This window comes from Protopterus annectens, chromosome 8.part1 (genome assembly GCF_019279795.1).
Source record: "Protopterus annectens isolate FY-2018-M chromosome 8.part1, PAN1.0, whole genome shotgun sequence".
In the NCBI taxonomy this organism is placed as follows: domain Eukaryota; kingdom Metazoa; phylum Chordata; order Ceratodontiformes; family Protopteridae; genus Protopterus; species Protopterus annectens.
In genome coordinates, this window is record NC_056742.1 from 543337275 (window position 1) to 543362790 (window position 25516).

The following is a 25516-nucleotide window of genomic DNA, read 5'->3' on the forward strand; positions in this document are numbered from 1 at the left end:
ATCATCACGGGGTCTGTTTCTGAGATTAAGTAGATTCAGGAATACATCGGTATTGTCATTCTTTGACCTTTCAAGTAACTGCTTTGCACTCTGCGCTGCATATTCAGCTAGCTAGACCATTGGAATGAGGATATTCAGGACGACTACTGACACGTACAAAGTCCCATTCTTTTGCAAATTTCTGAAACAACTGGCTAGTAATTTGAGTACTATTGTCAGAAAAATGTTTGTGTGGACTACCATGTACAGAGAAATAATGTTTCAATTTAGTAATAACAGCAGCGGATGTTAGGTTAGGGAGTAGATCAATTTCAAACCAATTCGAATAAGAGTGTACCAAAAATAAGTAGTGTTGATTGCTCCACTCAAAGATATCAGTTGCTACACAGACCAAGGTAATTCAGGAACTGGACTTAGCTGAAGCGGTTCTCTTTGCAAATGCAATCTGTTACTATTGCATAATGAACAAGAAGAAATAACTCTATCAATATCGTTCGATAACGAAGGCCAAAATACAAATTTTCTTGCTCTTCTCTTAGTGGATGTTGAACCTGGGTGACCATGATGCAAAATCTGGATATATTCTTGTTGTAAGGAAGCAGGAACAACAATTTTTGGACCTTTGAAAATAATGCTATCTTCTATCAACAATTCATCTCTGTAAGGAAAATAGGTTTGCACTTCAGGTGCGCTACTAGATTGCTTTGACGGCCATTCGATATTAATGTAGTGATTGAACTTTTGCAAAATTGGATCAGTCTTTGTGTGATCTCTTAACTCATCAAGCCTAGTGGTAGAAAAATGACACACTGTCATCACATCAAAGTCAAAAGTTACTGCGTCAAGCTGTTCTGTTGTATTTCTAGGTGATCTGGATAAAGTATCAGTCAGATAGAGTAATTTACCTTTAGTCCAGACCATTTTAATATTGTACTTTTGCAATCTGAGCATCACTCTTTGTAATCTCGCTGGAGTAGAATGCATAGGCTTCTTTAGAATAGCAACTAGAGGTCGATGGTCAGCTTCAATCTGGATAGCTTGACCATAAATATAATCATGAAACCTGGAACATGTAAGTACTATTGCTAAAAGCTCCTTCTCAATCTGAGCATACTGCATCTCAGTTTGGGTTAGAGTAACTGGTTTATACACATCATAGTATCTTAACATGGGGAGGTGGGGGGTGGTGGCAATTTTCTGCTTGAGGTTTTCAAATGCCTTCTGGTGCTGTTCCAACCAAGACCATGCAACATTTTTGCATGTGAGCTCTCTTAAAGGTGCTGTCAACTTACTAATGTCTGGTATAAATTTGCCTAAATAGTTGACCATGCTCTGAAAACTTTGTAAAGCTTGTACATTATCTGGTGCTGGCATTTTAAGAATAGCTGCTTGCTTGGTCAGGTCAGGTCTCAACCCTGTAATTGTAAACAAATGACCTACGTATGTAACTTCTGAAAGTTTGAATTTGCACTTCAGAGGATTAAGATTCAAGTTTACTTCACGTGCTCTGTCTAGAACTTTCTTGATGTTTCTGTCATGCTCTGCTTCACCATTGCCTCCAAACAGTAGATCGTCTGCTATTATGGCACAGGGATACCCTGAAAAAAGTTGCACCATTACATGCTGAAAAACTTCACTTGCAGAGTTCCAAATGGCATCCTTAGGAATCTGTGTCTGCCAAACAGAGTACCAAACGTGGTTAGAAATTAGGATTTACGGTCAAGCACCATTTGCCAAAATGAACTCTCTGCACCCAAAACAGAAAATACAGAGGCATTCAGTATTAGAGCTGCGACTTCTTTGGCTGTGCACATTGGATGATACTGTCTTTTTAATGCTTTGTTCAGACCTCTTGGGTGAATGCATATTCTGATTTTGTCTGAGCCTTTTTTGTGAGTGGCTACCATGGACGACACCCATTCAGTTGGTTCTGTGACTGGACAAATCACACCTTGCTGCCCCATTTTATTCAATGGAGCCTTAACTTTATCTTCCATAGCTATAGGAACTCTTCGTGCTGGTCTGACTACTGGAGTGACCTCTGGGTCTAACTTCATGAAATACACAACTGGAAGTTTGCCTAACTTGTCATTGAAAACATCAGGATACTCTGAGAAAATAGTTTCAGAGAAATTAGAACTCAGAAATGCACTTATGTGATGAAATTCTTTGGCAAAAGAAAGCGGATTCATTCTTAAACTATCTCTGAGACCCAATAAAGATCACATTGATCTTCAGACTACATAGAATAAGAAGTTGTAACAGTTTTTGGCCAAATAACATGAAAGCATCACTGAACCTTCGGTCTGAATTTCTTCACCTCCATAAGCAACAAGTCTTGCACTAGTGGTTACATTGAGTTGCTCATTAGTTCTTACTCTTGGAAATGTATCTGCTGCTATAACATTACACTTTGAACCAGTGTCTGCTTTGAGCTCCATGGATTTTCCATTAGTCTGGACAGTGTAAAATACTTCACTTCTTGTTAATAAGTTCACTGCATCAGCTCTTTCACCAACCACTGATACACCATCAACATAGAAAGCTGACTGCTTTGGCTCTACTTGATCAACTTGCTTCTTTGTGTGACCTTTCTTTACAACTGTGCGAGGTTTACTTGATTTGCAAAACTTTTGGAAATGGTTCCATTTTTTACACTTGTGACATTGCTGACCAAATATATGCTAAGCACTTCTCTCTTTTAGACTCATGATTCACACCACAGTTGTGACAGTTAACAATAAAGCTAGCTTGGGTTTTGCTGATTCATGTTTATACTGCACTGAGCTGGTGGCTGCACCCCTTTTAGAACTTTCTGGAAAGCCTCGTGCCTTCTTTGGATACCCTGTGGCTGCCATGTGCTTAGACTTGTTCTTATTTGCCACGTGTTACATACTATCTACATGTGCTCTGAACCTAACTGAAACCATGCTTTTGTCACTTGCAAGCATACTTGTGTATTTTTCTGTCACCTCATGGATTTGACAAATCTCTATGGCTTTGCTCAAAGTTAAGTCACTGTCACGAAGTAAAATCTTTCTCACAGCAGCAGTATTAATGTCATCTACAAGCCTGTCCTTTATCAGCTCATCTTTTAAATCACTAAACCAACACGTTTTAACTCTGTTTCTTAAGTTAGTTATATAAGTTCCAAATGTTTCCCCTGGTTTCTGATCTCTTGTGTAAAACAAATGCCTCTCTAGTGTAATATTCGTCTGGGGGTTACACATTTCTCTGAACTTGCGCTTCAAACATTCGGGGGCTTCCCTTGATTCAGGTTGTACAACAATATGGCGGTCAGTACCTTCTCCTTCATATACTGCTGGTGCATACACAAATGAACTATGACCTCTGACCCTGCTAAGTTTAGCAAAATGAATGCCCTGGTGCATGCATCTCTATCTGCATAAGCTGTTTGTATAAAAATAGAATACTCTTGCTCAAATAGTCTCCAATTCTCTGCAATATTTTGATCAAATACAAGTGAAAGGGGCTTTCGAATTCCATCTGCCATGTTAACACATACCAGCAAACTGTTTTGCAAATAAGCATAAACATACACATATGCACGTATGCCAGAAACTAATGCCAATAATTTTCTAATACCTTTGTACTCTGAAATTATACCATTGTTGGGCTTTTCGGAAATATGGAAATGAACAAACTCTCAGTACTTTCGAATAACTGGACTTTGCGAAATAAACTTCTCGGGTGTTTTGATACTTTCGTAATATTGTTGGAAAGGCAAAAATGCTAAAGTCATTTATCACCATTTGCTAAAGTTATTTACCATCATTTTAAGAAACATTCGAGAACTTTACAATGCAACTGAACAACTCACGAGCACTATAATACTCTTGTAGACTCATCTTTGCAAGAAAACACCTCTTATCGGTGTAAGAAACATGTCAAGTAACTGCACAATGTGAATAAATCGAATATCAGTTGCCTTAAACTCAATAACTTTCAAAGTAATTGCACTTTGCGAATAACTGCATGCAACACACAGAAATGACCCTAAAATGGAGGTAACTTGCTAGGCAGCTGTTTACAGTACACGAAGCACTCTCTAATGGCGGTACTTTGCGAATAGACACACCCAGCACAAGAACTTTTCAAAATAGGTTTACTTTGACTGAATTTCATGAAAATGTTGTACTTTACACACAATAAACTCTTTGAAATACATGCACAGTAATAATAACACTTTGTAAGCACTTTTATATCCACGTTGAGATACTTCGAATAACTTTCGTTATGCCCTTGATACAATATGAAGTCATAGTCATGCCCAAACACATACAGTCGCCTTGCTTTACTTTTGCTTAATGTGCCCTTTTCTTTTCTTATTGTAATTGTTTTGCTTGTTTAAGCCTTTTTCATGCCCAGCGTACTTCTCTTGTTCTCGTTTTACTGTAAACATGCCCAACTTTGCCTTAAACATACTTGATTTGCTTTAAACATGCTCATTTTTTGCTTTAAACATGCTCGTTTTGTCAAATACTTTTATCTTAGACATTTTCTTTAATTAACAAATTTTTGTACTTTCCGCTTGCCTGATAATGCAGTTTGTGCCCTTGTAATGCCTCTTTTTTGTCTTTCGTATCATATAAATAGTTTGCGTTATTTCTCGTTACCTTTGATTCTTTCTGGCTCTGTTTGTGCTCTTTTCTGTCGGTTTTACCTTCGCTGTCGTCATTGCACCTCATTTCTCCGAATATTCTTCTCTCTTTGATCCCGGTTCTGACACCATGTTGCTTTCGTGTATGGGACATGAAAAAAGAGTCTTCATGGGTTCTGTTCAAGCAGCTTTATTTTGTGCAAACACATTATTATAAAGACTTACTAAGTAACTTACATACAGATCAATGACTGTGGTTATGCATGTTCTGTCTCTGGCAGCTTCTCCAAAATGGCACTGTGAAATGCACGTGTCAGGAGATTTATATATGTGCACGTACAGCCTCGTATGCTTCTTAAAGACATAGCATGCAAATTTTTATGCTATGATCTACAGTAGATATCCCATTTGTCAGTTTTCTGATGCACTGCTAGCACAGATGATTTTATATATATATATATATATATATATATATATATATATATATATATATCAGATGATCGAGTTTTCAGAAACTCAAATTTCACATTGTTGAGACAATATGATTGAGTTTTTGAAAACCCAAAGGTTTTGAATGGAGATCACTGTACAGTGAGGATTGGGAAATGTACCCTTTACCCCACTGTAGTATGGTGATCTTGGAGTTGGTGTATATAATTTGCAGGGGGTGGGAGGTGCAATGGGGTTTGCCTCCCTGCAAAAACATAAAAAATAGATTTTTATGGGGTTTTGTTGTGGTTATTTTTTTGAAGTTCAAGTTTTTGGAAACTTGATCATATGGTCTCAAGTTTCTGAAAACATGATCTTCTGACATAGACCTATATAAATATGAATCTACAGAACTATGCTTCCACTCGTTCAATATAATCTAGTAACCAAAAACTCCTCTCTGTCCACAAATCTATGAAATCTGCTGGGCATGGTCTGTATCTTTGTATACCTGGACCCATCAGGTCAATAAGCTCTCTTCAGGCCATAGTTCTGTAGAGTGGTATTTATTGTTGGACAAGCAGATGGATTGTGGATAATTTTATAGGTGATAAGAAACTGTATATGTTAGTTACTGGGGTAGTCCTAACCAATTTAGGCTTTTTAGTGCTGTACGTTAGTGGGTTCTGCAAGGGGTTTTTGCTGAAATTTAGTCACTTTATTGTAACATTGTTCAGGTTTTGTTTTTTTTTTTATGCCTGGAGGTTAATAAAGATGGGAGTGCCATAAAGTAGTAAGGGAAGGAGGTAAGTAGTGGCAAGTGTAGTTTTAGCTGCGTTGGTGAGAAAGTGTTTGGCTTTGTAAAGCATCCCTAGTTTTTGGAGATTTTTTAGTGCAATTTTGTATATGCAGGTCAAATTTAAGTTTATTATCCACTATTATCCCTAATAATTTACTTTGAGACATGAGAGAGGATTTTAAATTTTGTTTTTTCATGTGAGAGGGATTTGGGGAAAAAAGAAGTAGCTTGTTTTTCTGGGGCTGAGCATACGTTGGGAGTTACAAAGCCATGTTTCAGTGTCTGTTAAAAGTTCCAGACTACGTTTTTGGAGATGTGCCAGGTTGTCTGATGTGCATATGAGTGTAAAGTCATCTGCGTACTGGATTAGGGAGGTCTGCTGTGTTGATGTGTGGAGGGTGTTGGTGAGAATGTTACAGAGGAGGGGACCAAGGACAAGGACACAAGGTGAGCCTTATGGCACACTGGTGGTGACTGGGAGGTATGGAGAGAGGGTGGAGTGCCATTTTACTGACTGATACTTATTGGACAAGTAGCTTTTGAACCATAGAAGTATGGGCTGAGACAGACATAGTGAGGACATTTGAAGTAGAAGTTTGCTGTGAGAAACTGTATCGAAGGCTTTAGAGAAATACAGAAATGAGGAGACTAGTTTGCCATTTTCTCTAGCTTTATTGACAGCATCTATATAGGTTAAAAGTGCAGCATTAGTTCTATGGGAAGGAAGGAAGCCATGATGTGTAGGGGATAGGAGTCCATGTTACGTGGAGGATAGGAGTTCTTCCTGTGGGACATAGTTTAGCAATTGTTTTTTTAATACATTTTTCAAGCATTTTGGAAAGGGGGGATAGGAGTGCTACAGGTCCAAAGTTATTAATGTCAGTTGAATTTCCTCCTTGTGCAGAGGGATAATGTGTGACTTTTTCCCCGAGAGAGGGAATGTGGGATTCCTGGATTGACCTATTTATAAGGATTGAGATGGGATAGGCAATGATATCGGCTGCTATTTTAAGGTTTTCACTTGGAAGGTCATCAGCTGAAGAAGAACATGGTTTAAGTTTGTTTAAGAGTACTTATATACAGGATGTGGATGCGGTGATATGTGGCTGTTGGAAGGGCTGGCATTAGATGTTAATATGTATATTTCTGTCTGTCTCTCTCTCTATATATACATATATATATATATATATATATATATATATATATATATATATATATAAATAGATAGCAATAAGTTTAGATATATAATTATATAATGAATAGCCAACATATTAAATGATAAACACAAGAAACATTGATCTAAACATACTGACAATTCACTAGGTTGAAAACAGAAATTATAAAAACCCAGTACATCAAAAAGGAAACAAATTTCCTTTTTCCATAACCCTGCCAACCATTCGGCTCCCATTCACCCACACAACATTAAATCTATCCCCTTACCTCACACTAGCCCTAACTCACAATCACTTGTGTGCATGCATACACTACACACACACACACACACACACACACACACACACACACACACACACACACACACACACACACACACACACACACACACACACACACACACACACACACACTCTTAATCTATAGCCTTACACCAACCATAAAACATACACTCTTGCACACAAACTCACAGTCCTAGACAAAACCACTTAACTTAGTTGATCAACAGGAAATCTGTCTATCCACCATGTGCGTGCACATATCTGGCTGTCATTCATTCTTTCAATTTCAGCTGTTTTGTTGACATAGTGAATGACTATAAAATACTGTTAAATGTTTTTTCCATCAAAATATTAAGATTTCAGATGAACAGAACATCAAATGCATGTGATTATGGGAAATGTGGGTTTGGGAAGCTAATGATGAAAGTTTGAGATATTCTGAAGGTTTCAACATTATGGGTAGGAGTGCTTTTGTGAGTGTAAGTGGCTTAGGTTTTGAGTAAGGGTTAAATAAGTGGAATAGATTTATTGTAGTACATGTGTGTTGATGAGTGTGTGTCTCTGTGTGTCCGAGCTGTCTTGATTAAGGGTAGAGGTTTTTCAATGGTAAGGTGCAAAGTTAGAGTTAGGGGCAGACTTAGGGGGATAAGGTTTACAGGTATTAGTAAGGTGGTGCAGGGTGGGGATGAATCTTGTTTTATGGCTGCAGTGATACTCTGACCATCAGTCACTTCCTATGAGTCTATGCTGTACTCTCACCCACTAGATTCGTTATCCCTCTGGAAAAGAGGCAGACATCCTGCTCTCTGGCAATTTTTTTTTTCAGAAGAAAAGGCTGTGAGCTGCTAATGACCTCCATCATGTAGCCCAGTGTTTGTTTCCCCTCAGTCTCTCTTTGTCTTTTGTGTGAGTAAGCCAATGAATAGACAGTGCTCCCACATTGCATCAGTAAAGAATCAGTTATGATCAACTAAATAAAAAATAAAATAGATCAGGGAGCTGAGATCTCACATCCCATGGGTCAGGCATGGAAGTCAGGGTGGTCTTGGTGTAAAATCATCTTTGGTAACCCCTGTGGGTTATATATGATAGGTCTGCAACCCTTTACTTTTTGTAGCAAGTACTGTGCCCCAGACAGAGGCATATGTTGGCACACTCATGATGCTCATTTCTAGTGCCTATTATTAGCAAGACCTGTACCCAGGAGATGGGCATACATTGCATATCCATGATGTTCAGTTGTAGTGCCTATTAATATGTAGCAATGTGCCCAAGAGAGGGACATACTTTGAATACGTATCTCTCAACTGTCCACATTTTCACAGAATGTCCTGATTTTTGCCTCATATTTTTGGTCCATTCCGCATAAAATTTGTAGTTTTCTGGCAAATCATTGAGGACTGAAGTCACTAATTAATGATATACATTTGAGTTTCAGACTCTATTTTTAGGCATTTCCCCCCATTATTTTAAGCTTTGTCTAGATTTCTTGAGCTAAGAGGTTGTAGGTATGTCTGGATACCCATAATGCTGTATTGTAGTGCCTATTAATATGTAGTGATGTGTCCAAAAATAATTTGCATATCCATGATGCTCAGCTGTAGTGTAAGTATTCTTTGGCTCAGCTTGTGCCCCTGAGTTTTGGGCCTTTCTCTTAATGACATGCCTGTGGCCTGAGTGCAAACCAGAATCAGCCACACACTTGCATCCCATCTCAGCTGACTCCTGGACCTGAGCTATCTGAGATATCATTAGGGCTTTATCCCTATAGATCATGGGGATGGTTTTCTTGTTAGCTAACTAATTTTCATTTTTCTTGTAGGTCAGCAATCCAGTACTGTCAGATACTGGCGCACAATAATTGCCAAGCACAAGATGTTTACTTATAACATGACAAGGGGCAGTTATCTAAGGCCTAGCATTGTCACTTGTAAGCAACTTACTACCCAGGGAACCCTGTCTGCTTAAGTCACGTGTATAGGGTGACAACAAATGCAACTGGAAATTGAGGCAATTGACAGAATTGGATGAAATGCATTCTGAGGTGATAGTTTTCAGCATTACAGTCATGTAGTTAGTATCATGATTATATATTTTAAAGAATTTAAATAACTTGTACAGTAAAAACAAATAATTCATAGGTTCATAGGTTCATAGGTGTGTACTAGGCTAATAGCCCTGGAGCCTTTACAAACCTAGCCCATAGGATTACCCTGACATTGTTCCACCCGACCTTAGTTCCCAGTGCCTCTGTCGAGTAGAGTCACTGGAGTGATCCCTGCGGTGAATTTTCTATTTCCCATCCACTCATCAAGGTTTCTCTTGAAGAGGGCCAGTGAGGTACTCTGTTTGACATGTATAGGAAGTCTATTCCATAGCAAGGGCAGTCTCTGGGTTATGAACCTGTCCCTCCAGCATGTTCTCTTGCTTGTGGTAATGAGGTTGAGGTCACTGGAGCGTGTGGTATGGAGGGATTGGGATTTCTTTAGATGTAGCATTTCTAACAGAGCTGGATCATACATGGCTTTGTATGTCAAGCAGAGATTGCCTCTAAGTAGGCGATATGTGACAGAGAATAGTTGGAATTTTTTGAGTCTGTCTATATAGGACAAGTGTTTAAGGCCTAGGATCTTCTTTGTGAGGTACTTTTGCAGCCTCTCCAGTTGTCACAGGTGTCTAGTGAGGTACATGCTAAATGGGGCATTGTACTCGAAGATTGGCCTAATGAGGGAAGAGTAGTGGGAGAAAATGACCTCTTTCTTCCTGGATGCAAAACCCTTAGTAATGAGATGTGCCACATAGAAGGACTTTCTGACCACAGTGGCAATGTGGTGGTCAAAAGAGAGTCTGCTGTCAATCTGTGTTCCCAGATCTCTTATAACGCCTTCTGTGTTCAGTGGACTACCATTGATGCGGTAATTCATGGGAACCAGGTTTTTCCCAAAGGGGAAAGACAACACATTTTTTGGCATTGAGCTTAAGGCCATGGTTCTGACACCAGTCTTTGGTCTCAGTGAGGCCTTTCTGTAGGATGTCAGCATCACTTGGGGAGTTAACAATAGCCCCCCAACTTGCAATCGTCTGTGAACTTTGTCAGCCAGAGATGCTTTGTGTTGGTCTGGACTTCAGAGAAGTAGATACCAAACAGGAGAGGACCCAGGACCGAACCTTGTGGGACTCCACTTGTGACTGGTCAGCAGTCTGACTTGGAGTCCGCTACTTTCACACTGTGGGTTCTATCTGTGAGCCAGTTTGCAACCCACCTAGTGATCTAGGGGTTGATGCCTAGCTTAGTGAGTTTTTCTATGATTTCTGAGTGGGGAATGGTATCAAAGGCCTTGGTCAGATCAAGGTAGGCTGTATGAACCACCTTACCTTCATCCACAGCGCTGGTGACTGACTCAAAGAAGTCGACCAAGTTGAGCAGGCATGATCTACCCTTCACAAAACCAAACTGTGTGGGATCGAGAGTTTGGAGATTCCCTATATCCTTGTTTATTAGGTCCATGATGGTGTGTTCCATAGCTTTGCATATCAGACTTGTCAGGCTAATGGGGCAATAGTTCTCAGGGTCTGTAGTTGCTCCTCCTTTGTGGAGAGGGATGGATAACATTTATTTATCGATTCCATAAGTAAACTTACATCATCCTTCACTTCCCATTCGGCTTCTCCACCCTTATTTCCACCTATCCCTCCCTCCCCTATCATCTCCTGTTCCCAACCTCCTCCTTTCTCCTTCAACTCCATCCCTACAGCCACCATAAAAAACTTCTACTAACATTGAAACCCAGCTCCAATGTCCCTGATGATATACCCTCATATTTCTTAAAAGTTTCCGCAGAAGGCATAGCTCTTTCCATCTGCTTTCTTATAAATCAATCTATCTATTGCTGAATGTCAAGTTCCCCAGCTCTGGAAAAAGGCCTTTATTATTCCAGTCCATAAAGGTGGTAATAACAATAATATCTGAAACTTTTGACCTATCGCTATCTTATTCCCCATTTCTAAACTTCTCAAAAAATGCATCCATCTACAACTTCTACCTTACAAGCAACCAGCTTCTAACCCCTACTCAACATGGTTTCAGACCCGACCACAGCACTTCCACAGCTCTCCTCTCCTTCATAGAAACAGTTAATAAGGCCCATGACACTGGCCACATCGTGTCCACTCTCCTCCTTGACCTCTCTAAGGCATTCGACACTCTCTCTCATAACCTTAATTTCATTAAACTCTCCAAACAAAATCTACCCCACTCCTCTATTAACTGCTTTACCAGTTACCTCTCAAACAGGCAACAAGTAGTCAGATGGAAAAAAGTCACCTCCCCTTTTCTCAGTACTCCTACAGGTGTCCCCCAGAGTTAAATTTTAGGCCCCTTTCTATTCAATATATTCATAAACAATTTCTACTAAGGCATCCCAAATGCCAACCTTGTCCAATATGCTGAAGATTCAACAATAATCTGCTCAGCCTCTTCTAAACCCACCCTAGTTAAATTAACCCAGGATGCCTTCTCCTCCACTGAGCAATGGATGATGGACAACCATCTAGCACTCAATGCTACTAAAACAAAACTCATGATACTTACTGCTTCCAAAACCACCACCCTAGATAAAACCTCATTCTCAGTCACCAGTCAAAATAATACTCCTCTTGAAATAGTCTGTAATGCTAAACTACTAGGAGTCCTGATCAAAGACCAGCTAAAGTTTGATAATCATCTACAAGTAAATATCAAAAAACACACAAAAAAAAAATAGGCATGGTTTACCGTCACAACCGTTACATGTCTCCCTCCACTAGGCTCACCCTCGCCAACACTTACGTTATCCCATCCCTCCTATATGGTGCCTCTATCCTTACTAACCTGCAGTCCTCCCTCAAAACTAATCTCTTCTCTTGCTATAATAAAATAACAAAATTTGCAACCGGCCATAGATCCACTTCCCATCACTGCACTGCCCTACACCAACTGAATTGGCTTGAACTGTCCAATTACCTCATCTATATTCAACTTGTCCAAGCACACAAACTTATTTTCACCCCCTGTCTCTGTCCCTCTCTTGCCACCACCTTTAAAATGCACCAACTAAATAGACTTGTGAGATCTAATTCCCAAATTCTAATTGAACTGCATAAACCTGCCCATCCACCAGGCAAACAGCTAATGTCCTTCTCTCTAGCATGCCACTGGAATTCCCTCCGACCTCTCATCTGCACCACCAGCAGCCTCTTCATTCAAAACCTTACTTCACACACACCTAACTTCACTATGGTCTTGCTCCCACCCCACATAATCTCCCTACACTATAGCTACTCTCTATAAGCTATAATTCACAATAGCCTCCCATTGTTTGTACCCCTAATAAACTCTAGGAATTAGCATAACTCCTAGAATGGTACAATTCAGTAGCCTAGAAATTAACTGCATGAATTAGCATAACTGTTAAAACATTTAGACTGTTTCTGTTATTGCATTGTGCTGATATGTTAAACTGTTAAAAACTTTGACTGTTTGTAAATATTACTCTTATTGCATTGTACATATGTGCACTCTACTAATATGTGTTCTATTTGTTTAATTTTGCTTCATTTGTGCACATTACATTTCTCTAATAACTTACTCTTATGTTAAATCTGTAATTTGTAATTTTCTGGAGCTTTTCTCCCTAGGACTCCATTAAAAACAGGTTATTTGTGGCCCAATGGACTGTCCTGGCAAACAAACTCTAAATAAGTAATTAACTAAAATTAGGAAAGAAATAGCCAGGGAATTGTTATGGCTAGGCTTGTATAGGCCCTAGGGCTGATAGCCTAGTACCAACCTATGAACCTATGAGCTGAGGTGATATGGTTAATTAGGAAGTTCAAAATGCATTGGACATGGATAAATAAATTGCTATGAGGCACAGAGATAAAGATCTACAGCTTGTATAGGAGATGGGGAAGGAGACAAGTAGTCAGGGTAGGTGGCCATTAATTGGCAGTAAAATCTTTATTTGCATGTTTATGTTTGTTTATTATTTCTTTCTATTAATGTGAATACTATTTATGTTAGTCTGCCATAATTCCCTCACCCATCACCCACACTCCTACAGAATTTATTGCTTCATCCACCCCCTAAAATATCTGAAATGTTATCTGTCTTTACTGAGTTTCTAGGCCCTAACGACTTACTGAGTTTCTAGGCCCTAACGACCTAAGTAGGCGATAGTATGGATGGACCTTTAGAAGCTGCAAGCAGCCTTTGAGAGGGTTTTTAGCACAGTGCCTTCCTTAAGGATGATCTGTGCCTTGCTTTTAGGGCCATTAGGGATTAATCAGTGCAAGACCTCTTATATCTTTGCAAACCAAATAGTCCAGTGAAAACTAGGACCAGAGACCCGAACCTTCTTCAGTAGATAAACAAATCATGGTGGGGACGCAGATTCATAACACAATGACTACCCCTTCTCTGGAACAGAATTCCTCTCCAGATCAAGCAATGTGACACACTATCTTCTTTTAAAAAGGAGTTAGACAATTAAATGGATAATTGGCTATTCACAAATTCACCCCCCAAATGACAGGTCTATTTCTCCTAGAATAAGTGAGATAAGGACTGAGGATGGGTACTGGTAAGACATAAATCGTCACATACCCAATTGCCTTGTACATTCTGTGATTCTGTGATTCTATGATTCTATGATTTTGTGATTCTGTGATTCTGCGATTCTCTGACTCTGTGATTCTATGATTCTGTGATTTTGTGATTCTGCGATTCTGTGATTCTGCACTTCTGTGATTCTGTGATTCTGCGATTCTGTGATTCTGTGAACACCACATCACCCAGCTGCACTGCTTGCTTTGTGACACCCTATAGCCATACTTCTACTATCTGGGTGTTGACATCGCATTCTATGATACTGTTGTTCAATATGTGCTGGCAGGGTCAGTTCCTTAGGTTTGATTAATGTTCAGTTCCTTAGGTTTGATAATGGTCAAGTCTCCAATTTTAGAGAAATGTCAGTTCCCTAGTTTTGGAGGAAGGTTACCCCCCCCCCCCGCCACCAGTTTTGGAGAAGGGACAGTGCTACCGCCCAAAAACTCCTTCTTCTTCTTCCTAAGCATCAATGGCAAGCTATCAGTTGCTTAGTCCCACCACCCCTGACCTACCCTTTATTCCCCTGGTATGCAGTGAAACCCATGTTTGCATCAGTACAGCAGGGAGAAAACTCCATGCCCTATTGCCCACACAGACTCACTTGATTATTCATTCATTTTATAACTGAGTGATCCTCACTGGGCCGCCTGAGTTCAGCAAAGCCCAGAATAAGGTTTAGGACACAGACATTGCAATTAAGTCATGTAAATACTAACTGCTGGTGTAAGTAGTGAGAGAATAAATGTGTTTATCCATGGTCAGTTAAACAGTAAGCATTTTTGTTGCATGCAATTTTTTTGAAATGTTTTGAACTATTACATGCACTGAGTGATTAATAAGGAGAAAGTTCACAAATACCAGTACATGAGGCTACCAGTCAAGAGTTTACTTTCAGCAACCAAAAAGATTGTCTGTTTGGCAAGTTTCACTGCAGAAAATAGTATTTGGAAAGTTCTTGTACACAGGCTATACAGAGTTCATTTGCTGATGAAATTGTGTGTAATTGCAATCTTTTACTGCAGACATGATAAAGACATGACTATAGAGTAAGGATTTTTATGTTCATTCTGACCATGGGATGGTGATGTTCCTATACATAAAGGGAGTATGACTTCTGTCACTTGTTTTTGTCCATCACCAGGACAGCTGGGTGTGGCTCATAGTTAAGCTTCCTTTCTGCCATTAGTGCCATTTATAGCCGGCCTTCATCTTGCAATGCATGTGTAATCAATACGTCTGCTTCTGGCATGTCCACAGCAGGCTGGCCTTCATCTTGCAATGCATGTGTAATCAATACGTCTGCTTCTGGCATGTCCACGGCAGGCCATCCTTCATCTTGCAATGCATGTGTAATCAATACATCTGCTTCTGGCATGTCCACGGCAGGCCAGCCTTCATCTTGCAATGCATGTGTAATCAATACGTCTGCTTCTGGCATGTCCACGGCAGGCCAGCCTTCATCTTGCAATGCATGTGTAATCAATACGTCTGCTTCTGGCATGTCCACGGCAGGCCAGCCTTCATCTTGCAATGCATGTGTAATCAATACGTCTGCTTCTGGCATGTCCACGGCAGGCCAGCCTTCATCTTGCAATGCATGTGTAATCAATACGTCTGCTTCTGGCATGTCCACGGCAGGCTAGCCTTCATCTTGCAATGCATGTGTAATCAATACGTCTGCTTCTGGCATGTCCACGGCAGGCCAGCCTTCATCTTGCAATGCATGTGTAATCAATACGTCTGCTTCTGGCATGTCCACGGCAGGCTAGCCTTCATCTTGCAATGCATGTGTAATCAATACATCTGCTTCTGGCATGTCCACGGCAGGCCAGCCTTCATCTTGCAATGCATGTGTAATCAATACGTCTGCTTCTGGCATGTCCACGGCAGGCTAGCCTTCATCTTGCAATGCATGTGTAATCAATACGTCTGCTTCTGGCATGTCCACGGCAGGCCAGCCTTCATCTTGCAATGCATGTGTAATCAATACGTCTGCTTCTGGCATGTCCACGGCACAGTTCCCATTTCTTCTGGCTGGTGGTATGTAAAAACTCCTCCCTTTTCCCTGTAGTATTCAGTCTCACCTTCTGCAGCTGTCCAGTGCCAGGTTTACTGTACATCATAAATCCTTGTTCTATACCTGCTTCTTTCATTGCTTGAATACATCCGTTCAGTTCTTGCTTTCCCAGCTCTGGCAATAAGGCCCACTTCTTGCATGTGGCTCCTTTTGTTTTCACATTCTACATTCCTTTGGCTTCTGACCTCGTTATACACCAGGATATTCACAATAGTACCATCAGTGAGGCATCCCTTTCTCCAGTCTCTTTGTCTGTATGCACCCACCCCCTACTCCCACCACTCCTAGCTTTGTTTGCATGCTCTTCCATGCCTTTCTCATAGGTAAAGGGCACAGCCCCATTATTTACTTTCTGTGTATATTGGCCAATACTTTCTGATCACACCTCTAGAAAAGAGCCATTCACTTGCTCTCTGCTTGCATTTTACCAGCTTCCATTTTTCTCAGCTGTATAAAAGAAATTGCCTGCCTTATTTGCATTCAGGTTATATCAACGTGCATTTAAAACCTTCCTGCAACTTATGTAAAGTACTGAGTCAAGTGTGAAGTACAACAAACAGGGCAATAGTCCTTAAGTCTTTATTGTGCTTCTATTATCTCTGTTCCCCCAATTCAGACCCCCAACATCTCACTCCCAACATCTTATGATTTGTTACACTGAGGGGAACAAATTATGTTTTGGTGTTGACATTTTAAAGCATTTTGAACATTTACTGGTAACCTGATTTGTTAATATTTTGAAGTGAACTGTCAGTATTACCTTAATGGTAATTCTTCATGTTTGCCAAGAAATAAGAATTTGGCTCAGTTTAACTGATTATACAGGTGTGTGTGTGTGTGTGTGTGTGTGTGTGTGTGTGTGTGTGTGTGTGTGTGTGTGTGTGTGTGTGTGTGTATATGTGCATGTTTACCTATATGTGATCAAAGCACTCTCCTTTGACTTAACAGTTTCCAAAACATACTGTAAATATCTAAAAATGATGAGTTGGAAACCCTTGGAAAAAAACACAAAGAAGTATTTTGTGCAGGTGGGCAAGCCCCAATGCACCCCCATATGGTGGGAAGACACCTCCTTAAATTATATATTACCAATTCCATTGTTACACCACGGTGGAGAAATGGGGAAATCCCCAAAAAGTGCTCTGGCAGCTTGTGCCATACAAAAGGTTGTGGTAAAACTCACCATGCTATTTGTACACCAGTTGTGCAATGCCCTATAACTATTTTGTGTTTGCTTGTGTGAATGAGTGTCTGTGTGTGTGTGTGTGTGTGTGTGTGTGTGTGTGTGTGTGTGTGTGTGTGTGTGTGTGTGTGTGTGTGTGTATGCATGTGTGTCTATGTGAGTATGTCTGCATATGTGTGTGTATACATGTGTATATGTGTGCATGCCAGTACATGAATGGTGATGTGTCTGTGTACCAGAACATATGCATGTGTGTGTGTGTGTGTGTGTGTGTGTGTGTGTGTGTGTGTGTGTGTTTGTATGTGCATGCATGTGTGCATGTGCATGGGGGGTGCACTCACTTGACACTGGCATTAGGCATGAATACACACACACACACACACACACACACACACACACACGCACACACACACACACACACACACACACACACACACACACACACACACACACACACACACACACACACACACACACACACACACACCTCTGAATAGTCACTTTGACTAACTACTGAAGGGCATTTCCCAATTATTGCACACTATTTTCTCTTTTTCTCTGGCACCATCTTTTTGCTCAGAGGGTAGTGCTGCACAGACCATCAGTGATGCTAGTACCCTCAGCAACATAGATGAAAAGCATCACAATCAATGGGTGTAACCTTGTCACATGTTTTTGAGCCCAAGAATGGACCTGTGAATCAAAGGTGTGGAACCAGGATGCAGTCTAATCCTTTTATTTTAATTTGTTGTATAAATCACTACAGATAAATGTCTGTGATGTGTTGTGTTTAGATCACCTGTGGAGTAGTCAGTGATTCATCCTGACAATAACTGGAAATTCTAGCAAATTCCATTCTAAAGTGATGAAGTACAGTTAAATGCCAAGATTGTGCAACTCTAAGGACTGGATGCTGGGCTGTACTTTGGCTGCACTTCTGCAGATTTTAAAATGTGTATCATATGGTTGGCTTCTTCTTCCCACAGAACGGACACTGGACTGTTATGCTACAGTAGCAGAGTTGTGCCAGTATGAAAAGCCGGGAACACACTGTCCAAGGTAAGTTACCATGCCACAAATCAAGTGATATTGTGCAGCTAGATTTGGAAGAAAAAAATTGTGCTTGATTTTATAGTTGTCTTAAAACAGAAAACATAAGGAAAAATAAGTCTACTGCATTTAAAGATGTTTTGTTATTTATTTATATTTTTTATTTTGCTGTGACATTTCCATCTGCAGCTATGTGACTTTCTTTGTTATGAAAGTAACACTGTACTCTTTTTTTTAATCTCCAGTAACTGATATTTAATTTCACAGGCATCGTTGTAATTAAAACCAAAATTCATTAAAGTACAAAACCATGCAGGCAAATCAGAATTGTCTAAAACTATTTAGCATGTCAATAGCTTTACTGTAATTTTCTTGTAACAGGTTAGAGTTAACAGTTTTCTTAAATTACGTTAGCATTTAGTATGCCAATGTTTGTGATGCTGCTCAAACTGCAGTTTTCTGAATCTGCTTTTCAAAAATCAGTGTAAGAAGTGGAGTGTTGCAGGGAATGGAGCTTGTGAGCAGCAAGTGACCATATCAATTTGTGTGGTTATGAGAGAGAGAGAGAGAGAGAGAGAGAGAGAGAGAGAGAAAGTTAGGAGTGGGATGAATCATTATCAGTAATGGAATGGCATAGGAAGGTGCATTAAAAGAGGGGGAGCTGGGGAAATCAATCCCCATTTGATAAGATCAAGGAGGGGTGGTGATATAAAAATAGCCAGCATAACCTTAGAATGAAATAAAAAACAAAACAAAGGTAATCCAGAAAGCTTGAGTCAGGTCTGTTATCTCACTTGTGACCCAGAGGGTGACAGGATGAACAAAAAACAGAGTATAAAGGATTAGTCCAGATAAAATCACTTTAGCTAGCAGATCTTGGAGACTCTCTTTGTGATGTCCTCCCGACAGGAGGAGCAAAGATGCCTTGTTGAAGTTTCAAGAAGTTTATTCAGTTAAATGCATAAACAGATGAGGGCCCTTGTTCTAATCTACCTATGTATTTATTTATTTATTTTTATTTAACATGTGTTTACCAGGAAAGTCCAACCGGGCCAAAGCCCATTTTCAGTGGAGGTCCGGGCAGAAACGCTCCAGACACATGTCTTTGGAATGGCATAAATATAAGTGAATAAACTTCTTGAAACTTTAACAAGGCATCATAGAGAGTGTCTAATAGACCTGCTAGCTAAAGTGATTTTTATCTGGACTAATCCTTTATACACAGAATGAAATATGGGGAACTGTTACAGAAGGAAATGAGGACTGCAAGGATAAAAAACAGACCTTAATTCTAATATTCTAAAAAACAGAAAAAGTAGCTAGAAAACAGGTAGATCATTCATCAAGGCAATGCAAAACTAAGGCTGGATCTGACTGGAGCTTTAAAACCAACATTCTGTATCACAGTAAGAACAGTTCTTGGTGTCTTTGCCACTCCCACAACAGTGATCAGTGTCTGTGCTTATTAAAGCTCTACATTTGTTTTGACATGTGTGACTTACATTAGAGAGGAGGTTTAAAGTGTCATTGTGAAGAAATGCTCCTATCTGTGTGGTAATGCATCCTCTAAATACCTACTCCTCTATGCTTTTGGAGCACTGGGGTATCAGTACAGCACTGTCCTCACTTCTGGTGCCAATGTATGGTAATGCATCCCCCAAATATTTGCTCCTGTATGCCTTTGGAGAACTGGGTTATCAGCACATCACTGCCATCACTTCTGGTGCCAATTTGTGGTAATGTATCTCCCAAATATCCACACATAACAACATAAAACCCACATATGTGGAAGCTCTTAACATTAACCTGCCCAAGGAACAAGGACCTCTGAAGCTGAAATGCAAACAAACACCACCCCCAAACAAACCAAAGCATCACATAGCTCACAACACCAGTGTGCCACCCAACAGCAGCCCCTAAGGCAAGACAAAGTACCCAACACTTTAGTCTTAGGTGACTCTATAGTCAAGCACACTGATGTCCCACTCACCAGGCTGAACAAGGAGAAACTTACAGTTAGTTGCCTGTCGGGTGCCAGGATCTGACACATAATGCATGCACTCAAGTCACTCCTCAGCAGGTACAAATATGACTCTGTCATTGTCCATGTTGGAGTGAATTACTTGAGATGTACCTTCCTGGACTACATGAAAACAGACATGGAAGAGCTCCTGGATCATGTAGCCCAGGCAGGTATGACCTTAGCCTTGAGTAGCATCCTGCCATCGCCCAGAATGATACCACAGTATAAGGACAAAATTATTGACTTCAATAATTGGCTAAGCTTCTGGTGTCATTCAAAGGGGATCCAGTATCTGTCTGCCTGGGATGACATCATTGACAAACCACGATGCTTTGCAAGAGATAGTTTGCACCTGTCGTCCCTGGGATTCAGGTTACTGGCTAAGGCTCTTGCCACCCCTATAGTGCCTTTTTAGGCAAGGTTCAAAGGACAAAACTACCACCGTAACGGGTACAAGCAAGCAAAATCTGAAGGTAATGCTACTCAATGCAAGAAGTCTAAACCTCAAGATGCACTCTTTTGAGGCTCTCCTAAAAATGGAGAATATTGATATCTGTGCTGCAACTGAGACCTGCTTCAAAGCTCCAGAGAACACCCCTGCAATACCAGGCTACAACTCATACCACACTTTTCGACCATCAAACCAGGACCGAAACACTAAAGGTGGAGCAGTGTCCATATTCACCAAGGATATTCACACCTCCAGGCTGGTTGCCCAACACAATGCATCTGAAATTCTCCAGGTGCAACTAACACTAGGTAAGACTAATACAAATTGTAGCTTGCTACAGATCCCCCACCATGTCCCAAGATTCTCACTACACCTTTCTAAACATACTATTAAGATACAACCAAACACCCTAATACTGGGTGATTTCATCTACCCTGCGATTAACTGGGAAAACTACTCCTGTACCAACACCTTTTCTCAGCGATTCTTGGAATTCATAAATTCCAATGCCCTAGAGCAACTAATTCATAGTCCCACCAGGGGTAGCGATATTCGAGACCTGGTCATTACCGACATGGGAGATCGATGCTCCACACCAGTGGTCACCCCCTCATTGGTCAAATCAGACCATAAGCTAATCACCCTTGACATCCATATCCCACCCCCACCCCTTTTAAGGAAACCTCCGGAAAAAACTTCTCCAAAGTCAACTTCATGCTTCTCAAGTCAGACGTAATAAACTTCATGCACCCATGCAGATGGGAACTGGAAGTTCAACTGCTGAATCCTACACTAAAGTGCTGTATGAGCACATTCACTCGTGCATGGACCGAGCCATCCCAAACAGAACCAAGACACTGTCCTCTAAAAAAAGGAAGCCAATCTGGTGGTCCCCTGCCATAAACAAGCTGTACAACAGAAGGAAGAAACTGTTGCAGAAAAGAGGAAGAATCCAGGATTCAAAAACCTCCCTCACCAGCCTCATCTTCCAAAGCTAGTTATGAAAACAAAATTGCCAAAGATTCCAAAGACAACCACAAGGCATTCTATAGCTATGTCAAGAATCTAAATGGCAATACTCAGATCTTATCTGAGCTACAGCAGAATGGCACTAGATATAATGATCCCAAGGATATTGCCAATGTCCTGGCAGATAGATTCAGTGCCAACTTCACCCTCCTCTCACCCCCTAAAGGGCCCATCGCAGTACCAAAAAATACCAAATTCCTGTAATCACTGCCACTCAGGTAAAAAATGCACTCTTCAAAGCCATGAATACAGCATCCATGGGACCAGACGGCATCCCGGGCTGTGTACTGCATGAACTATAAAATGAACTGGCACCTCACCTAAGTGTCATGTTTAATCATAGTCTCACCTCAGGCTTTGTGCCCACAGAGAGGTGCACAGCTACAGTCATCCCACTTCACAAGGGGGGATCCACTTTGGATCCGGGGAACTACCCTCCCATCAGTCTGATGAGCCTGATCTGCAAGGCCATGGAACGTATTGTCATGGAACTTATAAACAAAGACATTGGCAACCTTCAAACACTGCACCCCACCCAGTTTAGGTTTGTGAAAGGACGATCTTGCCTCCTGAACCTGATTGACTTCTTCGAATCAGTCTCCAGAGCTGTGGACGTGGGTATGGTGGTTCACACAGCCTACTTGGACCTTGCCAAGGCTTTCAACACTATCCCCACTCTGGAATCATAGATAAACTTAGTAAGCTGGGCATTAATCCCTATGTCACTCGATGGGTTGCAAACTGGCTTACTGACAGAACACACACTGTAAATGTAGCCGACTCCGAATCCAGCTCCAGACAAGTGACAAGGGGTGTACCGCAGGGTTCTGTCCTGGGACCACTCTTGTTTGGCATCTACTTCTCTGAAGTACAGGCCAACACTAAAGGACTCTGGCTTACAAAGTTCGTGGATGATTGTAAGCTGGGAGCCATTATTGAATCCCCAAATGATGTGGATGTACTACAAAAGGGCCTTCAATAAACAGATGCCTGGTGCCAGAGCCATGGGCTCAAGCTAAATGCCAAAAAATGTATAGTTGTCCCCTTTGGGATAAACCATGTACCTGTGAAATATCACATAGGTGGCAGTACATTAAACACCAAAAGTGTGATAAGAATCCTAGGGACACAGGTGGACAGTGGTCTCACCTTTGATAACCACATAGCCACAACAGTTAGAAAATCCTTCTACATGACACACCTCATCACTAAGGGCTTTTCATCCAGAAAAAGGGAGGTCATTGTCCCTCTGCACTCATCCCTCATTAGACCCATTATAGAATACAATGCCCAGTTTGGTATGTACCTAACAAGACATCTGCAACAACTAGAAAGGCTGCAGAAATACCTCACAAAAAGAATCACAGGCCTAAAGCAGATGCCTTATTCTGACCATCTAAAGAAACTCTAGCTATACCCTATCGCATATCGCCTACTCAGAGGTCATCTCTGCCTAACATACAAGACCATGTCAAACCCAGAGTTGTTGGACATGCTACACTTAAAGAAATCCCAATCCCTCCGAGCCAAACTCTCCAGGGATCTTAACCTCGACATCATGATGAATAGAACATGCTGGAGGGATAGGTTCCTGACCCAGAGACTCCCCATACTTTGAAATAGGCTGCCCATACATGTCAGGCAGAGCGCCTCAATGGCCCTCTTCAAGAGGAACCTTGATGATTGGATGGTAGATAGGAAATTCACCCTGGGGATCACATCAGTACCCTGCTAGACAGGGGTCCAGGAAAGTAAATATTTGTAGGAAGCAATAGCCAGGGAATCGTTATGGCTAGGTTTGTATAGGCTCTAGGGCCAATAGCCTAGTACCTCCCTATGAACCTATGAACCTCTATGTTTTTGGAACACTGGGTTATCAGCACAGCACTGTCCTCACTTCTGGTGCCAATATATAGTAATGGATCCCTCAAATATCTGCTCATCTATACTTTTGGAGAACTGAGTTATCAGCACAGCACTGCCATCACTTCTGGTGCCAATACCAAACCTCACTGTGCTTCTATATCATCCTCCCTGGAAGAGTTGAGCAGGCCTGTGCCTCAGAGTTGTAGTAAGGGAATTTGGCACTCTGCACAACACTCCCTGGCAAACCTTTAAAAAAGTTTGACAGCTTATAAGCAATTTTTAAGGGGTCACAATCACAACATCTTATTAGATATCTTAAAAACTGTTTACCTCTCAAATGCCTGCTAGCTTTTAAATGTATCTACCTTTAAAAAGTAACAGAAGTTTGGCAGGCAGTTTAAAAACTGTCTAACAAGAAATTACAAGTGAATCCATTAAAAACAGCTTGTGAACTGTCAAACTTTCAGTGCCTCTCCAAGTTTGTGGTTTGGATAGGTGCCCTACTTCCCCACCTTTCCTATGATAGTGCCCTGCCTCACCATTCCTCTTCATCACCATCTCCAGCTGGTGCCTGAGCTGCTAAATGAACTCAGGTTACCTTGGTGATAGTCAGAGTTTTATTTCATTATGTCAATGGAGTTGCCACATAATGATATTTTTATTATAATCATTAATGCAAGCACATATTTTTTACATAAAGAAAACTGTTTGCAATCTCATAAACATATTCAGTTTTGGTACTGGACAATAGAAGTCACAGCCAGCAGTGTGCCAATCAGAACTACTACAATAATCCAATTAATAATTAATATTACAATATCATTAGCACGCTACAACTCTTCATTAAAAGTACATGACGGGAGAGCCCCCGTTAGCAGAATGCACCCATTAATTTCACTGAAATATGCACTGGCTTTGTCCTTGTTCTAATCCAGACTAACACCTCCACCCTTACCTTCCCCCCAACCTAGACTCTTAACCCAACTATACTACCGCGACTACTAACTGTAGTCATCTGTCTGACAACTTTGTTACTAATATTATAAACAACAAGAAACTATCTTAACTTGTAACATGTACTATATATACTGTTGATAATCAATATCTTGTTATTGTATTAAAGCCAACAACCTCTAATGTTGTTTACTATTGCTGCAACTTTGTATCTCTATTTATCATGTACATCAGAAGCAATACTGAGTATTGTAGCTTAAACTATCTCCTCAGGAGGCTTCAGCTCTTGGCTGCAGCTTTAGCCAAGCACTGGTTATGGCTTCACACCTACAAAATACTTAAAGCATTACAGCTTTGATAGGTGACATTCTTAGGTAGTTACTAGACATGCAGTCCAGGAAACCTTTGAGGGGCCTAGCTTAAATTCCCAGCTGCCCCAAAACACTGTCTGGCTAAGTGAATTGCTTAAGGTTACATTGTACGCAAATGAAGGCCAAGGAAATCAAACCCTGTACCACAGGAAGTAGCTTATTGCCTTAATCCTCAGCACCAGCTGCCAGTCACAGATCTTTTATTCTTTACACATCAAAGCTATTTTAAACCACTACATCTATATAATTACCTCGTCCCCAGCTAGCAATTCAAGCTTCCTTCCTCTTCTTCTCCACCTACTGATAATTATAATGCTTGGTCTCCTACCTATCATAGGTTCATAGGTTATCCCTATTAGCAGGCATAGTAGCCTTCAATCTCCCTTCCCTTCGGGGATTAGTGTCCTTTAAGTCAACTTTCCCCCTTTAGTGCTTCATGTTTCTGGCTTTCTTCTTCACCATCCTGGTGGCAGTCATAGTACTTTGCTTCTCTCCTCATCCATTGTGGTGTTACATTTCTCCCTTTCTCTTCCTGGGCTATTCAGTCCATGCTTTGGTAA

The 25516-nt window shown here is 40.8% G+C and overlaps 1 protein-coding gene across 1 annotated transcript in view; it reads left to right on the top strand.

Moving 5' to 3' along the window:
- The window catches only part of CRISPLD2 (cysteine rich secretory protein LCCL domain containing 2), a 561942-nt gene that overhangs the window by 434756 nt on the left and 101670 nt on the right, over nucleotides 1-25516 (top strand). The window contains exon 12 of the mRNA XM_044082062.1: nucleotides 18199-18271. Coding sequence (XP_043937997.1) covers nucleotides 18199-18271 — 73 coding nt within the window. The remainder of the gene's footprint in view (nucleotides 1-18198; nucleotides 18272-25516) is intronic.